This window comes from Adelges cooleyi, unplaced genomic scaffold (genome assembly GCF_023614345.1).
Source record: "Adelges cooleyi isolate 19-005CV unplaced genomic scaffold, UGA_ACOO_1.1 ACOO_flye_CR_arks_rails_tigmint_CR_PRNA_1, whole genome shotgun sequence".
Lineage (NCBI taxonomy): Eukaryota > Metazoa > Arthropoda > Insecta > Hemiptera > Adelgidae > Adelges > Adelges cooleyi.
Window position 1 is genome coordinate 7,032,822 of NW_026095751.1, and position 23,901 is coordinate 7,056,722.

Consider the following 23,901-nt stretch of genomic DNA (forward strand, 5'->3'; position numbering starts at 1 on the left):
GTCCCTGGCAATCCGCCTAATTACGTTCCCTGTCTAATTTACGCCACGCCGGTTTGTCAATGTCCGTATAGCTGAATTCGTAAATAAATTATATGTGTATACAAACATATAAACTGAATACGCACGCATGTAACAGCCCGAGTTGATTTCGCATATTGCAGAAAGCCTCAATAAGTGTATTTCACGGTTTACGACAATTACGGTCTCTCGCCATTGATCAGCTCGTTGGAAAATTCATAGTCTATCAACCAACGTCAATGTCAAGATGATAGGTATGTCCACGGTGTTATGCGTATAACATTTTATGCGCTTAAAGCGAACAAAACTTTCAAAATCCCTAGTTCCATTCACCATCCCTAATACACAACGACCAAAGAGATTAAATTACACCCACAAATGACACTTCTCTATATTATAATAACTTTATCGAACGAGAAAATTCTACCTATATTCGTATGATATTACCACAAGACTATTATAATTCCGGTTTTGTATACAACAAGGGCCATGCAAGAGGTGTCTTTACAATTGTTGTCATTTATTACGAGATTTATTGCTTCTAGACCTTTAAATGTTAATATTATACATGCAACTCATTTTTTTTTGTGTCTTCTGATATAATTGTAAGCTCTCTAGCTTAAAAATTGTAGTCTGTAGAAGTTTTGACGCTACTATTGTTATTTGTTGGATTTCCGACAAAAGTTCTAATCGGATCGGTTCTATTGAAAAAATCGGCCGGAAAAATGTTAACGACATTCGAACGGATGAGAGATTAAGGGCATTAAATTCGAGACCCGCTATTGTGTGTTCAGTGCATTCTATAATCTATATGTTACCAAACACGAATAATACAACCTATATAATACTCATCACTCGCATAATCTGACATTGGAGTATTTTCTTTACGGCCCATTGATTTCGTACTTACATGTCATGTCGAACGAGAAGAAGAGAACTATTGACTAGGCTTTACTAACAATAAGTATAGAGATAGTCCGCTAGAGAGGTTAAATAATAGCAGACTAGGACAAACGACGGTACTCTGAGATTGTTTTACCCGATTTCTAGAAGTAAGAGATAATTCAAACGTTAAGAGTTGGTGCAGTTTCCAGAAAATAAAAACACAAGCGCAGGTCGGTGTCTTGAAAGTCTGAAACCGGCACACTCGTGTAAACGTAGAAGCGACGCCACATAGAGCATAATAACCGCAAACGAGAACTGTTTGAAATTTGATGGCAACAAAAGTTCGGGTCAACAGAAAATAATATACTTAAAAAAAAAAACGCCATTAACGGATACGTGTATATATAGTAAAAACATAGGGTCTCGGGTGATTTATAGCTGGACAACTTTGCGGCCGAGTAATACAAGCGACTATTACCGCGAACCGTAGCGTCGCCCGTACACGGTCGCGTATGGCAGGCGGACAGGGAAAAAAATGCACGACGACGCATCAATCAGCGAATGTCACCAAGGTTTCGTTTCCACGGACAAAATAGCAAAAAAGAAAACATATTGCCATCCTATTTATAGCTACGTCAGTGTTTTCATTTTAGACGTTCCACAGTGGTCGGCGAGCTCTTCAAATTCCAGCGAACTTATGCCGCTAACATACCAGGCAGACGTTTTCCAGATAAACCGAGGAAACCGTTTAGGCGTAACGCCCAAGTCCGACACACATGCGCCAGCCCGTCCGTACGTCATTGGACACGAAAGAGAAAATACCGCAATTGAACGTTTTATAGTATAATCATATAAATTATACTGCGGCTGGACGTGTGGGAATGTTATAGTTGTGGGGTACAAACAAAAAGCATATAAACGCCTGAAAGGGATTTTCCCGGGAAAATGACCGGGCAATGGACAAATCATCGTTCGGCTATTGAAAAGATAATATTGAGTTTTTTAGACGGTGACGTTATTATTGTAATGTTATTTTCCTAATAGACCTATAAAGATGGGTTTTTATGTTTCCGTCCGTCGTCGCGGTGTATTCGAATCTTGAAACCTCTCAGAACAGAGTGCACACACACAGCAAATCAACGAGCGTTAGAAAATATATTATTATTATATCGATAATAATCCATCCTGCCAGTGGGAAATAACGGCTGCGAATATCGATTACAAAACAGCAGCTGACAGTAACCATTTGGCGGGTGTTCGTTTATTTTTTTAGGCATATTTCATAAAAATAAAAACAATATATTTTATTCATTCCATCATTCAACCGCTTTTGCTATATAGTTTATTTATTATACAATCATAATAATATATTGGATCTTATACTTGCTGAATAGCAGTAGCAGTTTATACTTGCAAGACAAACTATAGAAAACGACGGATAGAAATGACCTGTTTCGCGCACACATTCCGCCGTCATCTCGACGGATTTATCCAACAAATGGCTTTCAATTACGCTTCGATCAAAGGACTTTCGTATGACATGTATTAATCCATTGACTGATCGACAACAGGTCTAGTTTGAAGACTATAGCATTAATATATATAGTATATAAGATTATCAATTGAATGTATGTTTTTATTTTTAAAACATTTTTTTGTTTTTACAACGATGTGTTTTTATTATTTATGTTATTGTACAATATTATAAAACTATGAAATATTCACCTTTTTTTAGTATTTTCCAGAGCGCTATCCACTTTTGAAATTTCAATGGGAACGTATACATTTAATTAAGTTTTTTAAAGTAAAATAATTTGCTAAAAATGTTGACTAGTCGATAACCAGTTTTAGATAGTTACTTTTAAAGTTATTAAAGTTTGAAATTTAGGATGGAGTTTGGTGTTATTTTATCTGCACGCATTATCACCCTGTATACTGTCATATATAATATATATAACCACACTTCACCTCTCGTTCTAAATTTTAAGCTTTAATAACTTTAAAAGTTATTAAAGCTTAAAATTATACTTATATAAAACAACAATAAAATAGACATTTTAGAAATGTCAGCTGGCTGACAGTCAGCAAATCATTTTATATATTATGTGTACGTGTGCAAATAAATATCGTGACTATACTATTACTTTCCGTTGGACCGGCGCAACCGGTAGTGCAAGTTTTAGTTCTGCGCTTGTTATCCTCTTTTGGAACAAAGTTTAAGTTGTTATTATAGTGAGATTATGATAAAGGATTATAAACCATAAATCTCTCTGATCGTCGACAGTTCACGAAAGATATACACGCATGACATGTTTTAATAATGTTTGTTTAAACGCCGTTTTTCGATTGTTTGTTATTAAAAAAAACGATTTTCATCTGCCAACGCAATCATTATGACTACCTCCTGCTATTTTTAAAATAGACTTTACAAAACAATTTTTATAATAATCGTTAAACCAAAGCGCTTTAGACGAAATTTTTTTAATAATTAGGTTTATACGGTAGACGCATATTAGTAATATATTATATTTTAATGATACTTTTAGAAGTAGGTACTCACTTTTTTGTTGGCCTTAAAAACATTGCACTTGAACACGTTGGTGGAACCGTCTCGAGCGATGTAACTGAATATCTTCATATCTTGAGAATCGTGAGAAACGTAAAATATCCTAAAAAAACGTTTAAACAATTTCTCAAAAAAAAAAAAACTTAATGAAAAACGACAGAGTAGATAACAGTATAACTACTAAACAGATCTAATTAAATTTCGATAAAACACACGCTTAAACATTTGAAAAGAACAAGTCCAAAATGACACCTGAGCGTTGTACATGCTCTTTTTGTTTGAACGTGTGTGCGCCGCGAAGGTACTTTGATATATGGCATGCTTTACGGCTTACCTATAAATAGGATGTTGCATTAGTAGCATGCTATTCTCGTCCATCCATTGTTTTTTCTATAACAACGCCATAAACAACATTACATTAATACGGTTACCAAAAATATGCGTAAGTTCTCAAGACGTGCGATTATGTCGACAAGTATCTCAATTCCTTGTGCTATAGTATATTTGCGCTAACAAATTGCACATAACAGTTATGAAAATACACATTGAACGTAATTACATTAAATCAATTATACACGGCGTCGCCGATTCGTTATAGTTTTGTTATTTTAAACTCGACGTTATTTAGCGCATCGCTGGAGTACTTACGCATAACTAATTTCATTTAAAATAGCGCCCTATAGTTAAAATAAGTTTAAACATTTTTTTTTTCTTTGACGTTATAACTCTTTTAATAAAACTCACAAGCTAAAAACGGTAACGATCCGTTATACACTATAATTGAATTATTTGATATCGAGCGAATAACATACGAATTCCTTTTTTTATTTATCAAAACTTTTATTTATAATGTACTTGTTGTAACTGATTCTGAATGATAAAAAAAAAACAAAGTTTATAAATAATGTTTTTTAGCATTTTAGGTACTCTTTCGTGTTATACAAAAACAACGAGTACCTATTACCTACAATTAACAATAAACATTTATTTATACTAACTATAAAAATTGTTTGTTGTTTTATTATTATTTTTTTTTTATATACAGATTTTAAACTTTGTACACCTTTATATATAATTATATACATTCGTGACACGGAGTGGTTAACACAGTCAAACATTTTTAAACTATTAATTGTTGATGTAATTTTAGCTTTTAAGTTTTACATGTTCTAAATATATTTAACAAAAGTTATAACGTATCGAAAGGTATATTATACAAAATCATGAAAAATACACAAAAGTTATACGTTTTTCAAGAGAAGACACTTTCATTTCTGGTTTTAGAAAGAACATAAATGAAATTGTTTATCGATGAATATTAATTATTTTTTACTTAGTAAATACTCTAATTTGACACAATACCTTAGATAAAAAGTAAGAAATATTTACTACTAACTATTGCTTCAAATAGGATAAAAACGTATTTCATATTATAATAATTAATATATAATGAATTTTGTACGCATAAAAAATATGTGAAATATAAATAAACATCGTAAATAAAAGGTTTAATCTTACCTTTTTTTTCTTTCTTAATGTGATTCGAACCCCTTCAACAGAAACTTCTATGGACACTTTTTTCTTTTTTATACCCTTGGCTTTAAATTCGTACTGTGAGCAATGAAAATAAACATATAAACAATTAATTTATGTTATTTATTTGAATGGATAATATTAACCAATGCTATAATGTAATACTATAAGACAACTTTTAAGAAAAACAAATTATTTTAAAAGGTTTATATTGTTTCTTTTTAAATAAATAACAGCGAAACAACTAGAGCGCACTTACTCTAATCCGCCTCATGGCTGCCACTATCTCGACTCGGTTCACTGGTCTGGGGACATCTAGTGATCCAATGAACTGTAAAAAACAAATATAAACATAGTTGTATTGAATCTGTATAAAATACATACAATATATTGTATCTCCAATACAATTTAAGTGTTCTATTTCAACAAATCGCAATGTATTAGATTAGTGCATGTTTTTAGGGTGGAGAAAAGTGTATAATATGCATATTTGGCTACTTATATGTTACTAATCTAGTTGTCAGTTCATGTTCAAATCAAAAATATTTCAAACAAATACACACGACTGTAACACAACATTTGATACAAGATATTTTAAATTTTGTCGAAGTTGTTATAAATATGTAGTATTCCGTTAGCGTAAACTGTTGTTTATAAACCAAAAGTACTATATATTATGTTTAAAACTTTATTATTCAACGTATGAAAAACTGTATATTAGCCTTCTGTACATAAATTTTAAAACTTTAACTCAAAAACATTATTATTTATTTAACCTAAATATATTCAACTGGTAAATTATATAAATAATTTCATCGTGCAATACTTTATATGTTTCATTATCTGTTATTTTATAATTTTGTCTAATACCACGTTTATTGTTTTAAATATTATTATATATATAAAATAAAGCAAATAAAAAATAATACTAAAAACACATTATTCTTACTAAGTGTGGGTAATATAGATAATAAAGATAAATTCTTGATATTTGTGAGTAAAATGCAAATGGAACATAAAATGTACATAACCGTCTAATTTGCCTAAAATTGCTGATACTAGCACATTTTCCACACGCATCTCAATAGAAATGTTACTAAAAAATTAGAATCAATGTAGCGATTGTTTTTTTTATTGGTACATTATAGTAGAAAAACGTGTAATTTTCAAAATGCATTGTCTACTAAACAGAGCACTGTTACAATCGAACAGTGCACTCCTATTTTGTGCATTAAAAACAGTCAGATTCTGTGTACAGTGGTAAGTAATAAGTAGTAACTAATGTCATTATACAATACGTTTTTTTAATGCGATTGCCGTGTAAATTATAACTAAATTCAAAACTAATTTTATTGTTAAGTTTAAACCATAGATATTAGATGTAGTTTATAATGCAACGAGTGTTGTATATTATTATTCAACGAGAATACAAATAATATGTTCAACCGGAAAAATACTAACACACGACCGATAACGACAGCGATACGTTTGTATGCAAACGCACCATGCGTTAGCAGCCATAGACGGATAATAGGACTTATATTCTATTGTAAGACAAATGTGTATATAAATATTCTATAGACGGCGAATTCAATTTAAAAATTCTCAAAACAATGACCACTTTGTCCATTCGGGCAACCGATTGTTATTTTATGTACATTATTGTTATTTGATAAATTAGCACGAAACCGCTGTAATTTAATTTTATTGTACTATATGCAGATTAAACATCAAAAACAAAAACACCAGTTAGGCCTTCGAATTTCAAGAACCGCTTAGATGTTTTAAAATGTTGCAAGACTTAAAACAACCGAACTTTACACATTTATAACCCTTAACTTAACAAGGGCTAATGTTTAAAAATAAAAATTTATTGTACTTTTTAGGTTGGTCATGAAAAGTTATAAATAAAATATATGTATGTTTAAAGATAAAATGCCTGGTTAAAGGATAAACCGAAAAATATAACAATTAACAATAGAATAACAATAATAGTTAACATTTTAATAGCTTATTTCTTTACTAATATTCTTAAACTATAAGTCATAATAATATCACCAAGGCCAAGCATCAATAAAATGTCACTTTGTGTATAACAAATTAAAATCTCCAAAAAGTGATTCTATATAAAATTGTTTGTACTTGGTAATATTTTTTAATTTTATTAATTAGTTTTGATAACTATTTGCATTAACATTTTTATAAAATAGTATAATTATGTTCAATATAGACGTCAAGTAGATTTGTCGTTTTCGATTATATTTACAGAATACAGCTATGATACCTACAGAGAATAAATGATGAGTATAAAAATATTATTGTGTAGGGCAAAACGTATGTTTTTATTACTTCCAATGTGTGTCTTTCGCTTATAAAAAATGAAGATTTGAGACGCTGCCAAAATCAATAGTATTATTGTTAAAGTTATAAGAGCAATTAAAAGTTTGTACCACCGCTGATCTGGTAATAATCAATGTGATTTGTCTACAACATTTCAATACTGTATTTGTTAATTTACAATCACCAAAACCAATCGATCACGCTTATAATTATATTTTCGCCATCTGAATATATTTGTTTATGAATAGGTACATTTTTTATTTACAATAAATACAAATTTTCTATTGTTTATATTTCTGGCATACGGTATGACATTCATATAAATTAAAAAAATATTTTCCCGTTTCTCGGCCGTCCTTCTACAGAAAAACGGACAAAATTCGAAATCGCCATCTAAAACATACACTACTACAAACACCTCATAAAGCTCACGGTAGACATTATGTTATTCAATTAACCGACTGAGTAATATTATTCGTAAACTGTCACACCTCATTAATAAACAGAATTTCAGTAACATTTCAAGTTTCTAATGACTTATCGTTTTAAGTTATAGTTATGGTTGTTTGATTGCGACAATTCATCAAATTTAATACGACGTTACCGGATGCCAACCAATCCCCTCTTGACAGAATCTTTGTTGTCAAGTACCCGTTGATGCTTATTGTATTAAACATTTAAATAATTTTAACAAATATCAAATATTTTATTGACAACAAAAAGAAAATATTGTTTAATTGTAAAATATATTACACTATATTCTATAATCAAAATATTGATGAAAAGTCACATTTTAGAACAGAAGTACCTATACATTTTTAAATTTAACACATCATCCGTCAACCAAATTGTGTAAATACTAGATGCTGTTTGTTTACAAATGACATTCTTGTTAAATGTTAACAAGAATTTAAATGAATTCGCTCCATCACTTGTAATATATAAATGGATTTCACCAGACATTAAATATAATATTATTTTACGTCTTCTGTTTCCAAAAATTTTTCATGACGCCTAGTCTTGCTAATTAATCAATGAACTACATCTAAAATATACAAAATCACTATAATATACATAGACATAGTACAGACTCGAGTTTACTGTCGTTTACCACTTATGGGAAAAAATGAAAAATTTCAAGCACACTACCCTAGGATACAATTTCTGTATTTGTAAGGTATAAACGTTTGTCCAATTGAATACCGTAGTATAGCATAATAATGTGGTTTTCGGCTAATGCTGTGAGACCACGTGTGCTCTTTGTACATATATGCATGGCTTAACGGGGACGACGAAAACCTTGGGCCTGACGCGTGAGCGCGGTCGGTCGTCGTTCTCTATAGACTACACACTCGGACCCTTTCCTAGACCGAAGTGGGAGCAGAGAAAGAGAGAGAACTAGAGAGTTAAGTGAAAGAAGAGAAGAAAGTAGAAAGAGTATGAGGGGCCAGTAGTAGTCGTAGTGTGTATGCCGCCGCTATAATTAATCTAGCGTTGATGAGGCCCGATAGGCTATTTATGGGTCGGTGCACAGCAGCTCCTCTCGATCGGCAGCGGAGGCGGTCGTGACGGCCTTCGTCCGACGTCCACTACCGGGGACTCCACAGCCTTGGCAATTTATCCGAAAAAAATTGTTTAAAAAATAATAATAGTAACAAACTTTTAACTCCCGTATCAATACGAGTTTGATTGTACTATGCGGGCTAAACAGCTGTTTGCTGGATTCCCGCGTGGTCCTCGTGATTTCTCGTAGTATACTTATAGCGCAACAGTTGAAAAAACAATATCAGCATAGTACACGTGATAGAGAAACAGAAATTAATTGTATTCGCGAATTTTTAAACATAATCAAAATATATAACCGGCAATGAATGACTCAATCTTTTGAACCCCGCTTCCGACCAACTACAAAAGATTTTAAAAATTATGTCTTGATAGTTTGTTTATTTGAAGGCAAATAAATGTTTTAACCATAAAAGTTCATTACTTTCGATTATTGCGGGACGACCTAGACCGCAGATGTTACCACGCTAAGTTTACAAGTTTTCTATTTTATTTTGCCTTAAAAACAGCTAAGAGAGAATTCTAATAATAATAAAAAATAATACATTATATATATATATAACAAACGGCATTCTTTAGTCGATTTAAGTATAAATAAGAAAATATAATTATGTCTAATATCAATAACAAAACGTTCGCGGCCTAACATTTTTTGTTCTTATGAAAAAAATATAAATAATTTCGATTTACTCGCGACGTATTGTCGCTGCAAAAAACAATTTGATAAGAAAGTTTACTATTCTTTGTCAATTAAACTAAACTAAATTTTAGTTACTACTTTTAACACTATTTATTCAGTGAACTACAAAATATTCAGTGTGTAGTGTAATTTTTTTCGGTAACCAAAACTCGACAAGTATGGAAATAATCAATACGATCCTAATATTATGTATGATATCTTTTGTTTTCTTATTTTTCTCCTTAGATCACAAAATGTAAGAATGTAAGATGTACTCAAATTATAAGTAGTGTATAAAATTGTGTAGTTTGTTTAATGAAAAAAAAAAATAATATTAAACGTATAATCGAGCACATCTAATATGATATAACAAATTTACAATATTGTTGATTTTCGACGAAAGCTGAGCAAAAGCAAGCGTACAAGTAAGTTTTATTATTAACCGATTTTATTTGCCAAGCATAAACGTCGTATGTAGATGTTTATATGAAATTCTTAAATCGAAATTTCATTTTAGTTTAGCGAGAACAAACACCATAACTGTATTCTGTATAATACAAAAATATAATATTCATCCCCGCTCTCTCTGCCCGTCAGAAGAACAAAATCGTGCATTGCGTAGAAGCCAATGAAATGTTGTCATTTTTTTACGGCTCTTACGCTTTCAATAACGCTCGGTGGCACGAAATAACAAAAGTTGTCACTTGCAACCCTCCAAAAGGACTGTTATGCATTTCGAGAAAACAAATAAAACTCTCGTCGTTTTTTGTTCTCGACATGTCGTAATAATATGCTAAGTCGGAAACCAAAATTGTATTCACCTAAACAATCCGGAACGGCAACCAAATGAGTCTTGATAGCAGCTTTGTTTTTTACAAAACCCTAAATAGATGTCGTTAAGCAACTCCCTCGTAAATTAATGACTCTTGATAATATTATTCGAACATGTGAAACTTTTTAAGAACTTAAGTATACTTTTAACACGAGAGAAAGTTGCACGATATCCCTAAAACTTCTCTTCTAAAATAGTATGATGCATTTCGTCGGTCATTTAACATCAAACACAACGCCTGCTATACAGTGTAATCGTCCAAGCGGGGTTTCCCTGAAAGTATTAACAGAGCGTTACTGTCCCGAGCACCAATAGTTTTACATTAATAATTCGATGGTGCTCGGGAAAAAATTGGCTAAGTCTAAAGTTTGCGAAAATGATTTTATGCCATACCTAGATTCAGAAACATTATACGGCGTTATGTGTAAAACGATCTAAGTCCAAACAAATATTTTATCAGTCGTTATACGTTTATAAAAAATAGGACATTACCTTATTTCTTTTATGCGTTTGAATTTTAATTTTTGAATACTGAACATTCCAAATTTTAGACTGCCAGTTTTTCCCGAGCATCATCGAATTATAAGCGCGGTGACGAATCGCAAGAAATCATAATGATTCTAATATTAATTATTTTTATTGGAACGAGAAATTGATAAAATAAAACCGTCTTAAAAATATACCAGATACTATTGCTATGATTATAATTACAAAAAATGAGTACCTGCCTATTCTATAATCAGCGAGGTAACATAATATGTAATATGATTATCAACCGCGACTAAATGGTATTTTATATATTATTATATCCGACAATTTGTGAGCAGGTTTTTCGTGTCTTGCAAAGACTTTATTTTCCACCGTTTAATCATCATATTATACTTCAAAAGGTTTCCATAGCGGTGTGTTTTCATACTCAAACACTGACTTAATGCGGCTACTTTCTGAGTTTAGTCCAAACTCATATCGCTACAACGATATATTATGAACGTTAAACCATTTTATAAATTATACTCATGTGTCATCGAAGAAAATAGGCACGCTGTTTTGGCTTTAGGTAACTAATATCATATATAGACTGCAAATGACACTTTCACAAAGGTCTGATTCATTCAAAAATCTAATAGGATTACAGAATGTTGACAATGCGGCAATGTAAAGACGGCGACGAATTGTTAAAACAATACATTTTAACGTCAATGCGTTTCTCCAGAGTAAGACAAGTACGTGCACCGTAAAATTATTTATTCCGACGCCAACCCTCATTTTGCTGTGTATAAATCGGATTCCATTTGTAATATTTTAAACGTCTAGAACTTTGAACGTTTTGTCAAAATGCCAAAATTGGTAGATTTATCGGATCGATCATAATACATCTGTTATTTCTACCCATTTATTTCTAGTATAATACAATATAATATTATCGCTGCGTTTAGATGATAATTTCTTTTTTTTTCATATCTGGACCGCCTTAAAAATAATTTACTTCGTTAGGTCCATTTATTTGGTACGCAACCGGTGACAGTAAATTAGATTGGTATATAATAAATATTTAAGGATATTAACATTTATTTTTATTTTATTTTGTACACACTAAAAAAAATTGTATTCTATTATTCTTTATTGTATCGAATGTAGGACATCAAAAATACAAGTCTAGTACAGCAAACTACCGGATAACAATATTAGGTTTATCATGTCTCCATTTTAATTATGCTTTGTAACAGAATTCCCCCCCCCTCCTACTGGAGAAACGCCTCTGAAATAAATAAAATTTGACATAAAAAACCACTACGTCATAGTTTAATAACTACTTATAAAGGTAGAAGAAATTTTTTAACAGCGAGAAGAGTACACGCATGTATGCAATACTGTCAACCGATTAATCTGTTATAGGTTATTGTATAAATGAAGGCCAAGTATGTTGTATAACTGGATAAACTCAACTGCCAACAAAAAATATTTACTCCATAGCAATAAAAAACGACCAAGGTAGTATTGCTAAAGGTAATCTGATTGAACTTGGGATTGACATAAAATGTGTAGTCGAGTATTTAAAATATGATGAGTCCGAGTAATGTATATAAACGAGCTAATATCAATTATAGATAATTAATGATGGGTGACCACTCGGGATTTCCCTGTCTTCTACATTAGTACCGCCGCAAAAACCAACCAACAGCTAATGGCTGTTGCCGAAGCTTAGAAAAAAAAATATTTTAGAATAAGATTGTTATCAATTTTGAAACTATCAGTACAATAAATAAATTTTGTGTTATTCTTTTTAACAAAATAAATATTCACTTTTATAAAAAACATCTTTAAAACAGACATTTTAAGCACACTAACCCTGTAGTATAGAGAATATCATATCTGCTTTCTGGACACAAACGACAAAAAACCACATCTAGTACGTGTTATACATACTACGTATTATCCAGCATAAATTACAAAATACACTACCAACATAGTAAACATAATATTATTATGTTAATGCTTATCGAGGGAAATTAAAATATATTTCTGTTTATCCCAAAATACTTGGACATCAGACGTTATCTCGATGGTGCAACGATAGTAATCAAACCGAGTATATTTTACTCGTCCGATGTTGTTCGTTGTCAGATTGCTGACTGTATCTTGAAATCTATAGCAACAAAATTAAAAGGTGGTGTCGGCTGTTGGAAAGTGGGCGTGAATCGGTGTCATAACAGTGCAAGCGGGTTGAGATAAACAATCGACGAGCGTCTTTTTTTGGCGATGAACTCGAGTTAACGAAAAACGATGACTATTACAGACCGTGTAATTTTTATATCCGAATACGTTTGCAACTTGACATTAAAAAAAACATTTCGGGAGCAACAAACATTATTCTGCTGTTTGAACAGAGAAAACATGTACCGACGAGGTGGCGACGGCGGACGGCGAAAAAGATAAATGTTCAATAGCGCGAGCTAAGCACACACCTGTCAGAAAGTATTACAAGCCGCTGAATTAAACGGTATGAAATACGTGTTCGTATTCCTCACTCTGGTAAACTACACAAGCGTTAATGGCGATAAATCTCTCGCTGCATTTTGTCCAGTTCAAAATTTGGTTGGTAAACGAGCATTACGGCTGTACACGCGGAAAATGGTGTTTCCGCACACGGCGACAACAATGGGGTCCAAAACGTAGTATAACAGAGTTTATATAATAGCAATAAGAATAGTAATTATAATAAAAATATGACGATTTGACGCCCGTTTGAATAATACATGTTCACGCGATGGTTATTAACCGACTGTTATGGGAAGGGCATAATGTTATATTATGTGTAAACTGCGAGAGAGGAGGTGCCGGACATGATACTAAACGAATATCCGGTCAACAATCCCTCCCAGATCCACATGCAAACACACACACACATACACAGGCGGTGTTTATAGGGGAAGGGCATTTAAATCGTGAACAGAATACTATGGTGTGCGTCCAATTATTATTAGTATTGTCGCTGTAATAATAATATATTCACTATAACTTCGCCACGGCAGGCTGCACTATACTTATACAAACCGTTAAAGTATATGAAATAATAACGTCATAACCTCGAGATTATTAGGTGTGTTGTTGAGTAAAAAAGTGTAGAATATATTATATTACGCCAAAATCTCAAAAACAGAAAAAATATTTACCAAAATTATCATTAGTTTTTATAACTAGAATAAAGGGGAGCATACGTTTTTGAGTAGTAATACTACAGTCTATAGAATAGAATATTGGATTTAATCTATTCTATCTATTCATGTATATTCTTCAGCATTATTCAATACATTTAAAAGGTAGATTCTCCTGGTTTCTTACAAGTTTCTACTTAGTAAAACCTATAGCACAATTTTAATGTGACTACAAACAGCGTCATCTAAATACAATGTAAAAATACTACAATTTGTACAGTGTACTAAGTCCACGGTTTCTTTTAAAGAAACAAAATATATCTCTTCTCCAAAACTAAACCAACCTTATTGGGTTACCTTGAGTTCTTTTGTCACCCATGTATGCTCACTTCTTAGTGTAGTTCCTACATTTTGTAATATGTATATATATAATTTTTTTTTTATGGGTCATCTAAGCTTTTCATGATGAAGCGAAGACCTTCTTGACGAGATTATACGGCTTACCTTGTATTTAGTAATTAATATTAAATTGAGAACAATCACGATAGTATGATCAGTTCGTTAACATTAACGGTTAAATTGTTAATACAGGTCTAGAAAGTAAATTGGACGTTCCATGCAAGAACCCTGACCTTAAAATATGTGGTTGAAACCATGTAAATCAATCGTTGAAACTAGATAAATGTTACAATTGATTCTTACTATGTCGAACCCCAATATCTAGACAGTTACATTATCTCGGTACTGCATACTCCTTTTTAAAGACTCATAAAATTCTTTAAAACAAGCTTGCTCACAAGCTGTTAAATTTTAAAATATTTGATATTAAAATACTGGATTACAGAAACTTTTGTGATTTAAAGCTAAACACACTTTTGATTCAAGTCATTATTAGGTATACTTTAAAAGTGTAACGATCTAAATAGACTGCAATATTGATCCCTAACATTTTGTAGTATCACCTACTAATTCGTTAAGTTGCTCGTATTATTCGCTACCATTCGAGTTTAAAAGTAAAATTGAGCACGAAAATGAAATAAAAATAGATTAGCTCCTAAGTAAACGAAATTAAAATAAACCAACATTAAACTGAACTTCATCTATGTCTTTTGGGGTACCCACTTATTAAAAAAATGAAAAATATATTACTCGTGACTCATGAATAAAACGTTTCTGTTAGCTTAAAAGGATAAAACGAAGTTTGCTTTTCAATTACATCAGAGTCGTTCTGTACATAACTTGAGTTAAGCATAGCCACGTCACGATGGGGAAAAAATAAAAAATGAAATAAGATTTAAAGTACAAAAAAAGCAACGTATTTTATGTTTATTGGTAAAAACAGCACATATTTTTTCATATACGAATATTATATGGTCTTACGATTATTTTGTGTGCAATTTATTTATTTTTGGCCGTTCTTAAACGGTTTTACAGTTGGTGTGTCGCCTGAATAAAATGTAAAGATTTTTATTTAAAAAAACAAGGTAGTTATTTTTTCAAAAAAATTAGTGTTCATTCTTATTTCTGCATTTCTACATTGTCGCTATAAACAAATAAAATTAAATACGCTAGTAATATTATTTGTTAATTATCTTTAAAACTTGGGAAATGTAAGCGGTAGTTGCTGTGAGGTGACTGTTTACAGCAAAACGAATATAAAATTCTAGTTATTCCGGGTTAGTTTCATTACATATTATATAATTATACTCATTTTACATAATATTCTGCAGTACAATTTTTTTTAGTCTTTTTATTTATCAAAACCACGTTATAAGTATACAATTTAAAAATTTTAATTCAATTACTAAAACTTGTTAGACTAGAACGGTTTTTACCTTTTTACAATTAGAAAGTACCGTTTCTATAATAATACTTGCAAACGTTTATATTTTTCTATATTGACTAGCGGATCTTAATACAGAATAGAAAAAATCGACCCTATCCATTTTTATTACTTTTTTTACATACTAAATCGTCGTCGGTCACGGTTCTTCTTGGGGATAAATCAAATATGTGCGCTTTATAAAATATTCAGTTATATCTGTACTGATTTTTTACGAAAACCAAGGGCAATCCGTTCGTTATGACCACGCTTATAGTGGCTAGTAGTGACTAGTAGTGGCTATCTTTGCTTTCAAAATATCCGTCGCCGCATTTCAGCCAGGCGTTTAGCACAGTAATAGTGTGACTTTTAAAATCTTTGAGCATTAATATTTATATAAAAATCATCACGGTAGTTTTCTCCCCGTCTATCTCTCTCTCTGTATCGTCGTGACATCTATGGCGGAGAGGTTCGTGGGCGAACGACGAGTTAAAGCAGCCGCGGTTTACGCGAAAACTGCCAGAAAATGTTTGTATTTCGCGACGACAACAAGCGTGACAGTAAAAAGTTAAAATTATTATGACGCCTCCAGGCATTTGGTCGGGACCGGTAAAAGTTTCAAAGGGGAGACCAAAATAATAATAATACCCTACGCGCAAGTAAAAGCTCGTCATAACTCCCGAACAATCTTCCCTTGTAAATCTCTACGGTCGATGTCGGTCCATGTAATTTGACATGACGGAAAGGCAAAAAAAAAACCAGAGCCTAGTCCGATTAAGTGCCGTCACTCTTGTCGGGGGCGTTAAATTAAATTTGCGTTGTGCGAAGAGTAAGTTTTATGATAGAAAAAATCCAAAAGAAAAAAACTTCACGGGAAATAACGTTTCACAAGTAGAATTCATGAATACTAATTAAAGCGCACAGACTATGGTTTGGATCGTTTCGTACAAAACAATACCCGTTCTCCGATTTTATTTCGACAAAAACTTTAAACACCGTACTTTTACAACTGAAATTGTATTATGCCGACAAAATACAATGTACATCATATCAAACGACCTACTGGATACGACGAGACTCGTAAAATAACGTAACGATGGAATTAAATGAAAAAACATCCGCGATCGCTAGTTTTAGGGGCAGCAGTTCTGTCGGTTTAAATTTATTTTGCAATACTCAAGGTATAAAGCCAGTATAGTAAAAAAAAACTATAGAAAAAAAACCATCCCAGCACAGTAAGAAGTTAGCACAACATTGGGCTCATTGACTGATTTAGAAATGGTAAAAAAATTGAAAGTCAAAAAATGACTGTCAAACATTTTATGAATAAAACAGTTTATGAAAAATTATAAGAATATTATTTTGCTCATAACCTTTACAGTTGCATAGTAAATACGTGAAATATTTCATATTACACACACGATGGCATTTCAAACTGCATGAATGCATCTTATTGTATTATATTATGAAACGAAAGGTCGCGTTGGATTTTTTTTTTGTGCAAGACAAGCATATATTAAGTTTTTAGTTAGCCGTTTCTGGCATATTACAGAGTCTATTGTGAGTTTTTTAGCAGCAAATCCGCGAATGGTATAAAATTGTTTACTTTGTTAATAAATTAATGGTTCATCTATAAGAGCATTGACATACTATTGCTTTTACCTAAATTTTCATATTTTTAAAAATAAAATATACTAAGCCACTTATGCAGCATCTAGTATTTTTTGACTGCTTTAATCCTTAACAAAAGTAAATCCGAAGTTGTGTCGCCGTGTAAGATTAAAAATACCTATTGTACTATATTTTTATATTCCTCCTGAGTATTGAATAATAAAGTATAGCAATATAAGAAACCGCTTATGATCCATCGTGTGAACACTGAACATTATTACGACGTGTTCAATACACACCGTGATATTGGTGCGTCTTGTTTTTTCTTACGGGGAACAGGAAATATATGTCAAAAAAATTCTTAAGTAAACAACACCTAATGCGCATATATTACATTTTCACGACGGTTCTAGTATTACAAACATTCGCAGGTTACTCGGGACGAGTAAGGATTCGTCGAGCATCCAACGCATTATATCGTATAATCATCATAATATTATGTCAAGGGGCCTTGCTTGCACCGTTTGGTTCATTTGTTATTGTTATTGTTGGATCGCATTTTTTCCGCATTTAATTCGCTCCCGCCCAGAAATATTTCTTTAAGGTCGACACCGGAGCTATCGCTATATAATATATACTATGTTCACCGCGACCGCGGTAACCGTATACACGGTTATACATATATATATATATATATAAGTAATGACATGATAATGTAATAATAGTAATAATGATGGAATAATAATGGTATTAAGTACGGCGTAGGTAGTAGGTAGGTGACACACACACACATGCAAGATACCGATAATGACTTTTTCGGCGTACAATGTAACATATTACGGCCGGAGAAAAGCGAATGTGTTTTTCGGATTTTCTATTATTATTATTTTATTATAACCCCGGCCCGCTGATGCTCGCTCTTGTATATAACAATATTAGGTCCGTGTACAATGAACCGAGGAGTTATCCAACACCGAAAAACGCTCGGCCGTGGCGTGCGAACAATGTGGGCAATACGTGTGTACACGGCACGGCACTTAAGGTAGGGAGGGAAACGAAGAAAAATAGATCGGCCAAATCGAAGACTTACCCGGCTGGCTGGAGGGAGGGGGGTAGAGATCGCCCGGGTTTAAGGCGCAAAAAAAAAAAGAAGGAAAATCCAATCGTAACCCCACGCCGTCTATAATCCTACGGTTAAATTATATTGTCTAGTGATTATAGCCGATTATAAACCCAACTCTGATGAGACACGTGGAACCACCCTCAGGCCATCCGCGCTCGTGAAAGGCCCGTTATAGACAAAACCGTATAATAATATTGTACAGGTCGGGTCAAATGGTTTGCGACTAATCGAAACTGTTTATTACTACCGAGTAACCGAAAACATAATTTAGCATATACTATTATTCATCCAGAGTAAACGGGATATCCCGTTGCAACAAACAAAGCGTAACAAAAACATACGTTGTAATGTTACTACTATAATATATTATCAGCAACAACAAACGCTGTTTTCTTAAACGTACACTTTTACTCGAAATTCACCGTGGTCTCGAAATACAGTACGACGCAAATATCAAATAATAACGATTACAGCACAATGAGCAGTATAGCAAAATTGAAGAGGACGTATAGAAATGGATTTATAATCCTTAATTTATTAAGGGGTTCGGAATAGGCAAAACAATTTTTTTTGATTTTTGAAAAATCTTAACTAAACAATAAACCCAGATGATTCTTATAACGCCCTAACACTACGTTCTTAAACAAATTTGTAGTTTTTCTTTTTGACAACATATTTGTTTGCGGTATATTATAAAGTTATACATATATTTATACATGAATTATTTATTAAAATTTAGAACAGTAATAAGGATTTTTTCATCACAATGTCCTTGATAACGATTTTCATTATTTTTACAATCATCTAAACATAACCACGCAAAATGAGATGCCTCACTATGATTACAGCCTTCAGGGAAAAACCAATTATTATAAAGCCGAAAACTAGTAACATTTTGGGTAAAACGTTTTAATTTAAAATCCGTCATTCAATTTGCTCAGCGTTTATATTAATATTTAATGCTGTGAAAAGGCTTTATTACTTTTTCTTAGGAATTATTTTTAAAAACGGATATGTTCAAAAGATCACTCCTCTTTAGATTAAAATAGGCCATAAAATAATTTATTAATAACAAAAAGATAAAATGTATTTTTGTCCGTTTTAGTAGTCAAATAATATAAAAGGCTACCAAGCATTAAAAAAAACGTGCATTCAAGAGAGAGACACGTAAAACCTGAACAACTTTATAACCTGTTTGACCACGGAACTAATATAAAACAATTAAGCAAACAATATAAAAAAAAGTTATTCCAACAAAAAATGTTAAAACCTACTGGTGAATTTTAAAACAATATAAATCGAAATAATTGTTAAACAAAAATGTCTAACATAAGTACGTTAATACAGTTTTAACGCCTTAAATTGATCACTATTGTAAATAGTTTACTCCGAATTTAACGAATACGCTTACGTAAGATATTTTTAACGATTTTCAAAAATTGCATAGCTCTAGTATTAACATAATATCCTTCCCCGAACACACATACATATATTATCACTATGTCGTCAAAACACGAAATCTAAACGGGTTTCCCCCTTTTTAATTTGATTGAATAGTAAGCGTTTTATTCCTGGAACCCGACAATTTGTTGAAGTACTCGAATAACGCTGATATCAGCTGTTTCTCGTATATACTCATAAATAAAAGTAAGCTCAAGACTACTAAATAGTCACATAATTTCATTAGGAGCATAACACAAAATGGTTGGAACGTCCCTTGGTTTAAAGGTGGGCTTTGATTAAAAAATAATGGGTAGTATAGTTTTAATGTGAATCTGTAGATAGTAGGTATGTAAAAATTTACATTGACTTTTACATACCATAATGCATACATTCAATTATACATTGAATCAACTTACTGTTGGTCTAGTGATTCACTTTAAAACTTATTTTTATTATGATTTATGGCCAACTATTGCCTCATTGAAGTCCATTTCTCCACTGTGCCAATTTCTAAATGGGCTTTATTATTTTAAATGTACTGATATTTTTAAAAATTGTATTATACATATAAATGAATTGTTTTATTAAATTCTATCATGACCTTTTGATAAATAAAAAAAAAGTCGCAAAAAATTGACTTTGCGACGTGAATTTTGATTTATATAATAAACACAAATTAAAATAATATTATCCCAAAGACTGGTCGAACCAAAATTATTTTCTAATGAAATCCTAACAATAAGTACCTGTTGTTGTTTTAACCACGTATCTTTCCCACTGCTAATTACAATTTTTAATAATCAAAAAAATATTGCACAAGTATGTACGACATAGACAAAACACACTTTGTAGCTTTGCATTAAAAGTATCTTTTGTCTTGTCAAATATACGACGGAAGTAGTGTCAGAGTTTTTCAATTACTATTTGAGCCAATTTTACATTAACCATTGTCGAAGATAAAACCCAACGCGCAATAGTTTCCAATAACTTTTACTCTTTAAAACCCGCTCGACACGTTGAAAGTTTCAATGAAAAATACATTTCCTAACGACCCGAACGCCACATTTTACAAAGTGGCTGTATTCATTTTCCAACTACTCCATTTAAGTCGTTTCAATCTCATAATGTTGTAATTAAATAAAACGCGTTTACATTTATTCAATAGTTCAACAATCAAAAGTCAGAGAATTAAGAGTTCTAAAGGATTAATAAATATAAATAACAATAATAGCTGACAGTTTACACGTTTTACAAACGCGAGGACAAAGCGCATGATATAAACTACAAACGGTATATCTTATTGTTAGCAATATAGTGAAAAGTTCAGGCTACAGGTCATTCCGCAACACTTAGTATGTGTATACGCAACATAAGTTTCTGAGAAAAAAGTACAATAAAGAAAAAATATTTTTAAAGGAAACTCGGGACATTGTCATTATTTATTAGTGGACTATAAAAAGACTACACCATGATAATATTTATTTTAACCTTTCAGTAAGCGTGTTTTATAAGCAACGAACTGTCTCGTTAGTAAACGTTAAAAAAGTCTATTAATCCAGACATTAATTATTATTTACTCGATTTTTTTTTACAAACTCGGAAACTAATATCTGATGTTTTGATATTAATACTACATTAAAAAGACGATCATAATCGAAGAGTTATTTCGTACCACGGCAGACACAACACGTCATCCGTTTAACGATTATAATTTTAAGTTAACAGTAGTCTGTGTGTAAGCTAGATCATAATATAATAGAAACGGTAACGTTGCGCCAACTATAAAATAAAAACCAAGAGTAGATTTATTCAAAATGAAATCACCATATAATGTCATCAACCGAACGACCTTGAAAATTGTACAAGCGTTTAAGTATAAAATATTTTTGGCCGGTTACACCTGAAGTAGTTTTCTTAAAAATCCCGCTTCGTACGTAAAAATAGATATTGCAAGTCCGAACACACGTTCGCATTAAATTTAGAATATTAAAGGTCGAGTAGTGGTAATTTTTTGTTATAAAAAAAAATACTTAAAATTTGGTTTTTGTTAAATAATATGTTCAATTAAAAGTAATAAAATTATTATGGATTATTTGTATTTAAAAAAATCGCATTTATACAAAAATGTTTGTTGTTAGTCGATCCCACTTGTTTGACTTAAGAGTCTTGGACAATTGACATAACGGTTTATTGTAAATAAGTACGGAGTACCTATATTTGAAAAAAATCTATAATTTAATCGGATTACGTGAAATAAACGGGTTGTTAGGTACAGTCGACTGCAGTAGTTTTCTTTTCCAGTTACTCTCGAATAAATCGTCTGACCGGAGGGTAAAACCAGAAGACCATTATTATGAAAAATTATAGATTCTGTGTGTTTTTTTCAACTCGAAACAAAATTTCCCGGCAGCGATAGTGCTGCACCACAGAGTCGTTGTGTACAAAGAAGTGTCGTACACGTGCATTCTTTGGATGTTTAATGACGTGCATTATAAAACCATCGGTGTGATGATGTTGCAGTTGATGTGCACTGTGCACCGAGCTCGGAGATACACTCATAGTTGTTAGTGTGTTGGCGGCGGCGATATCATCTTAATATTATGTAGTGTATCTTATTGTACAGTACAACCGGCACGGTGTTTGAGTCATAACGAATGCTACACACGAGGCAACTGGCGTTTACTAGCTCCAGAGATCGGAGAATGTGGAATGACCTTGAATCATCCACTCTCAACATTATACATAACATAGTGTTCACTTACAAATTATGCTACAACTATATAGATATAGTAAAAACAACGGCCCATTCATTCATGCAGCTGCTGTTAAAAAAAAAAAAAGAGCGAGAGATAGTGCAACGCAGAGAAATAAACCGGGACCACAATGACTTTTAATTATCCCCAATAGTATAAAAAAGAAAATTTTTTAAAATTACACTAAGGTGATGGTGGTTAACGATTGTCTATTGTACCGCAGCTGAAGGGTCGGTCGACCAAGTGTACGTCGCGACGTCTCGCGTACAATACATTTTTAACTAACAAAATATACTTCGGCTATCACGCTCAAGTATTACAGAATATACCTTGATGGTTTCTTCATAATAATGTAAACAGTTTTCAGAGGGAAAAGCGTACTTAAAATATAATTAGTAAAATAATAAAAATGTAAACGACCAAAAGCCGCAATTTGTAAAAGTATAGTACATTTTTATTTTTTAATAATAACCGAGATTTTTCAGATAATACGAGTATAAAGCTTCCATTAAAATTAATTATTTGAGTATGTAATACACTTATTACTCTAAAAAATATAATAATCCATACGACAACATTCGTGACCATGATTTACTCACCCACGCAAACGCTTAAACATAAATTGCTATACAATAAATAATTATACTACTTTCGTTAAATGAAAAATTACTATTTTTTTTTGTATGCCTATAAGGATACTTTTTAAATTTAAATAACACAAAGAACAAATGTTTGAAGTCATAATTAAAATACTCGGAATGCGAGACTGGTACTTGGTAAATAGTAGATATTTTATAAGACTACAGAAAACTTGCGGAACAAAATAAATGTAATACTTAACCATTTAAAAGTTTTTCAAACGATAAATAAAACCAATAACGTTTTTCGTGGTATTTTTTTTTAAATAACCTAAATGTGTTGAGTTTAATTCACAATTATTTAATTAATATTATAAAATATTGTTCGAATTAATAAGAATTTTAACTCATTAGTTTTCGCAATTGCGTTATCCTCTTATAAGTTAATCTCAAACAAGAATATGTAAAACAAAATTACCAAATATTTGATTTGATTTTT

The 23,901-nt window shown here is 31.8% G+C and overlaps 1 protein-coding gene across 2 annotated transcripts in view; it reads right to left on the bottom strand.

The window, feature by feature from the left end:
• LOC126847641 (carboxyl-terminal PDZ ligand of neuronal nitric oxide synthase protein) overlaps window positions 1–23,901 on the bottom strand; it is a 39,195-nt gene that overhangs the window by 9,332 nt on the left and 5,962 nt on the right. Inside the window, exons 2-5 of one of the 2 annotated variants that reach the window (XM_050588028.1) lie at window positions 5,262–5,333; window positions 4,988–5,080; window positions 3,804–3,859; window positions 3,464–3,572 (exon numbers count right to left, since the gene is read on the bottom strand). In XM_050588028.1, coding sequence (XP_050443985.1) covers window positions 3,464–3,572; window positions 3,804–3,859; window positions 4,988–5,080; window positions 5,262–5,333 — 330 coding nt within the window. Of the gene's footprint in view, window positions 1–3,463; window positions 3,573–3,803; window positions 3,862–4,987; window positions 5,081–5,261; window positions 5,334–23,901 lie in introns of those variants that run through there. The other variant, XM_050588036.1, reaches the window with a different exon arrangement.